Source organism: Larus michahellis, chromosome 7, assembly GCF_964199755.1.
Source record: "Larus michahellis chromosome 7, bLarMic1.1, whole genome shotgun sequence".
Classification (NCBI taxonomy): Eukaryota; Metazoa; Chordata; class Aves; order Charadriiformes; family Laridae; genus Larus; species Larus michahellis.
In genome coordinates this window covers 17822285-17826095 of record NC_133902.1, presented here as the reverse complement: position 1 = coordinate 17826095, position 3811 = coordinate 17822285, and the positions used below count along the sequence as shown (strand labels likewise).

At 58.7% G+C, this 3811-nt stretch overlaps 1 protein-coding gene across 1 annotated transcript; it reads left to right on the top strand.

Annotated features, from left to right (window-relative positions):
* The first annotated feature begins 239 nt into the window (after window positions 1-239).
* GBX2 (gastrulation brain homeobox 2) lies at window positions 240-1905 on the top strand. Its single transcript, XM_074594534.1, has 2 exons — window positions 240-852; window positions 1232-1905. Exons 1-2 carry the CDS (start codon window positions 342-344, stop codon window positions 1753-1755), a joined length of 1035 nt encoding a protein of 344 aa, XP_074450635.1. The 5' UTR covers window positions 240-341; the 3' UTR covers window positions 1756-1905.
* Window positions 1906-3811: the final 1906 nt, after the last annotated feature.

Sequence of the window (3811 nt, the reverse complement as noted above, 5' to 3'; positions counted from 1 at the left end):
GCCCCGCCGTCCTCCCGTCCAATAGCAGGCGGCCGCGGCGGCCACGTGGGGCGGGCCGGGTTCCCAGCCGGGCAAAATGTGAATGGGCGCGGGCGAGCGCGGGCGGGCAGAGCGGCGCGGCGGCGGCGGGCGGGCTCCGCGGGGGCGCACGGCGGCGGCGGCGGGCGGCGGGCAGCGGGCAGCAGCAGCCGCCCCGATGTGCGGGCGGCGGCGGTGGGCCGCGGCCCCGCTCCGCCCCGGCTCTGCCCCACGCGTGGGGGCTGCGCGACTCTGAGGAGGAGGAGGAGGAGGAGGAGGAGGAGGAGGAGGAAGGTGGTCGCTGCTGCCGCCGCCGCTCCGGCATGAGCGCGGCTTTCCAGCCCTCGCTGATGATGATGCAGCGCCCGCTGGGAAGCAGCACGGCCTTCAGCATCGACTCGCTCATCGGCAGCCCCCCGCCGCCCGCCCCCGGCCACTTCGTCTACACCGGCTACCCCATGTTTATGCCCTACCGACCCGTGGTGCTGCCGCCGCCCCCCCCGCCGCCCCCGGCGCTGCCGCAGGGCGCCCTGCAGCCGGCGCTGCCCCCCGCGCATCCCCACCACCACCAGCTCCCCAGCCTGCCCACGGGTTTCTGCTCCAGCCTGGCTCAGGGCATGGCCCTCACCTCCACCCTCATGGCCACGCTTCCCGGCACCTTCCCCGCCTCTCCCCAGCACCAGGAGGCCGCCAGGAAGTTCGCACCCCCGGGGAACTTCGATAAAGCCGAGGGGATGCCCCCGGACGGCGGCGGCGACGACGGCAAAGCCTTCCTGGGGAAGGACGGAGCCCTCCTGCCCTTCCCCGCCGCCGACGCCGTCCAGGCCTCCCTCGGTGAGTGAGCGCCGGAGCCGGCGCGGGGGAGCGGGGTCCCGCTGCCCGCTGCGCGCATCACCCCGCGGCGGGGCGGGATGGGAGGGGGTCGGGGGAAGGGGCGGCCCCGGCGGCGGGGGACCCGCGGGAGGAGGCAGGGTTGTCCCTCGGGAGCCGGTGGCCGCAACACCGAGGAGAAGGGAGGTTTCCAACCCCTGTCGCTTAAAAAAAAAAAAAAAAAAAATTTAAAAAATTAATAAAATCAACCCAACTGAAAAACACGCGTCAAAAAACCCAAACTCAACAATTTTCGGGTGATGGACCTGTGGGCCGGGGGGGCGCGGTGGCCGGGGGACGGAGGCTACCAAATGCTAACGAAAGGCCTCTGCTTCGCTTCCAGCCGGGGCTCTCCGGGGCCAGGGGAAGGAGGATACCAAAGCAGAAGAGGATGCGAAAGGCAAAGAGGAAAGTTTCTCCATGGACAGCGATCTAGACTATAGCTCGGACGACAACATCCCCGGCCAGGCGGCTCACAAGGAAGAGGACTCTGGCAACGCTCTGGAGGAAAACCCCCAAAACCCCCCCAATTCCACCAACACCACGTCCACGGGCAAAAACCGGCGGAGGCGAACAGCCTTCACCAGCGAGCAGCTGCTGGAGCTGGAAAAGGAATTTCACTGCAAAAAGTACCTGTCTCTGACGGAGAGGTCCCAGATCGCTCACGCCCTCAAACTCAGCGAGGTGCAGGTGAAAATCTGGTTCCAGAACAGACGAGCTAAATGGAAACGGGTCAAGGCGGGCAACGCCAACTCCAAGACAGGGGAGCCCTCCCGAAACCCTAAGATCGTGGTACCCATCCCGGTGCACGTCAGCAGGTTTGCGATCAGGAGTCAGCATCAGCAGCTGGAGCAAGCCCGACCCTGATCTCTCCCTACGCTCAGAACCACAAGTTTTTGAGGGAAAAGTTTCCGAAACGGGGTTTAAAAGCAACCCACCAGAAAAAAAAAATGAAGCAAAAAAAAAAAAACCAAAACCCCAAAACCACCAGAACCCAAACAAACCTAAAGCAAACAATCTCCAACAAGAAAAGGAAATCCCACCTGAGCACACGGCAAATCCCCACCACGAGTGAACTTTCAAGTGAAACTTTCCACTTAACCGAGTCAAGTGAGAGTCTGCGAAGGAAAGAGGCTTGGAAACTGTTTTGGTTCGGAGCAGGAATATCAAACCCTGGAAAAGACACACAGATATTTATTATTACGCTGCCCTCACTTTGTACATACCCGTGCTGTCTTGGCTGCGATGGGGACCACAGATGCGGTACAGTGTCGGCGTCGGATCCAGCAGCGATTTACCCGTGTCCCCCCCCCACCCCCGCAACCGGCAGAGACATCCCCAGCGAAACCCGCAGCGCGCCTTTAGCCATCTTTTGGGTTTTGTTTCTTAACGGGGGCGACAGGTAAAAAAAAAAAAAAAAAAGACGAGAGAACAAAACCGAAAGAAAACTAAGAGTTTCATTTCATGCCTTTTTTATTGTTTGATTTTATTTCCGATGGCTGAGTGGCAAGCACTGGGGGACGATTTTTTAAATATATTTTTTGCCTGGCTTTCTGTCGATTTGGTTTGCCTATTCTACCAAGCCATGTTTAAAAGAGAGAGGGGGGGGGAAAATAAGCACGATCTTCTCTATTGTGTTTAATTTATTTCAATGTAGCTTATTTCCTTATAAGTTATGAAATTTAAAAGCAAACTAAGTCTTGTGAATAAAAACCGACAAAGAAACAAAAAAGACAAAAAAAAAAAAAAGCCCTCCAGCCCCCGGCTGTTCTGTCCAGAATTTGGCGTGGAGCTGATTTTTCCTTTCCCCTCCTGCGCTGCCGGAGCGGAGCGATGCTGCTCTCGCCTTTTTGCGAAGCCACATTTATTGTCGGGGAGTGGGGAGGGGGGAGAAGGGCAAAAAGTTTCCTTTCTTTTTTTCTTATATTTTTTTTCTTCTTTTTTTTTTTTTTTTTTTTTTTGGCGGGGTGGGGCGGCTGGAAAAAGGGGCTTTTTGGGTGAATAAAGGTGGATAGCCTCGAAAGAGAGGGGGCGAAACAGCCTTGCTTCCCCCGGGCAGCCGGCTGGCTCCCCGCACCGTGCTTTGAGGGGTACAACCGCTCTCCCCCCAGGCCGGCGGCCAGCCCCCGCCCCCAGCGCAGCCGGGGTGGGGGCCCTTCGGCGGGGCGGGGGGCTGGAGCCGGAGGGTCCCGTGTTGCCCCCCCCCCCGCATCCTTTTAATCCCGTTTTGGTTGTTTTTCGGTTTTTTTTTTTCCATTTTACGCATCCCGGTTGCATTCGTGCCGGTGAAACCGTATCATCGGCGGCGGCGGCTATTTGGAATTAAAAAGCTTTAATTTCTCGAGGAAAACGAGGTACTGGAGGGGTGCGTCTGTTAAAATTAAATGGGGGGGGGGGGCATTCAAGGGAGCGATTCTCTCCCGAGGTAACGGCGGGGCTCCCGGGGCAGGCTCCGGTGAGTAGATCAAGGCTTGGCGGTAGTCACATCATTTATAGCCCAATTAATAATTTATTTATTAGTAGTATTATTATTTTGTAACGCCGGGATGGGAGGGGGTGCTGGCGGCGGCTCCGGGGGATATCCCTGCTCCCGTCTCCCCCCAGCGGCTCCCCCCAAACGACCTGGCCCCGGGGTCGCTGCCGGCCCCACGGGCAGCCACGGACTCGGGGCGGGGGGGGAACCCACGGGTAATTCCAGGCTTTTCGGCAGCCGCCGCCACCGCCCGCTCCTTTGCCTCGTTAAAAAAAAATATTTATTATTATTGTTAATAAAAATTTTTGGTTTCGTTTCCGCGCGGGAGGGAGCGGGGAGCCGGGACACGCGTGGGGCAGCCCCGCCCGGGCCGTGTCCCCCCCCCCCACCGCCTCGGGTGTCCCAGCGCTGCTCCTCTTCGGAGCAGTTTCCTTTTTTTTTTTTTTTTAA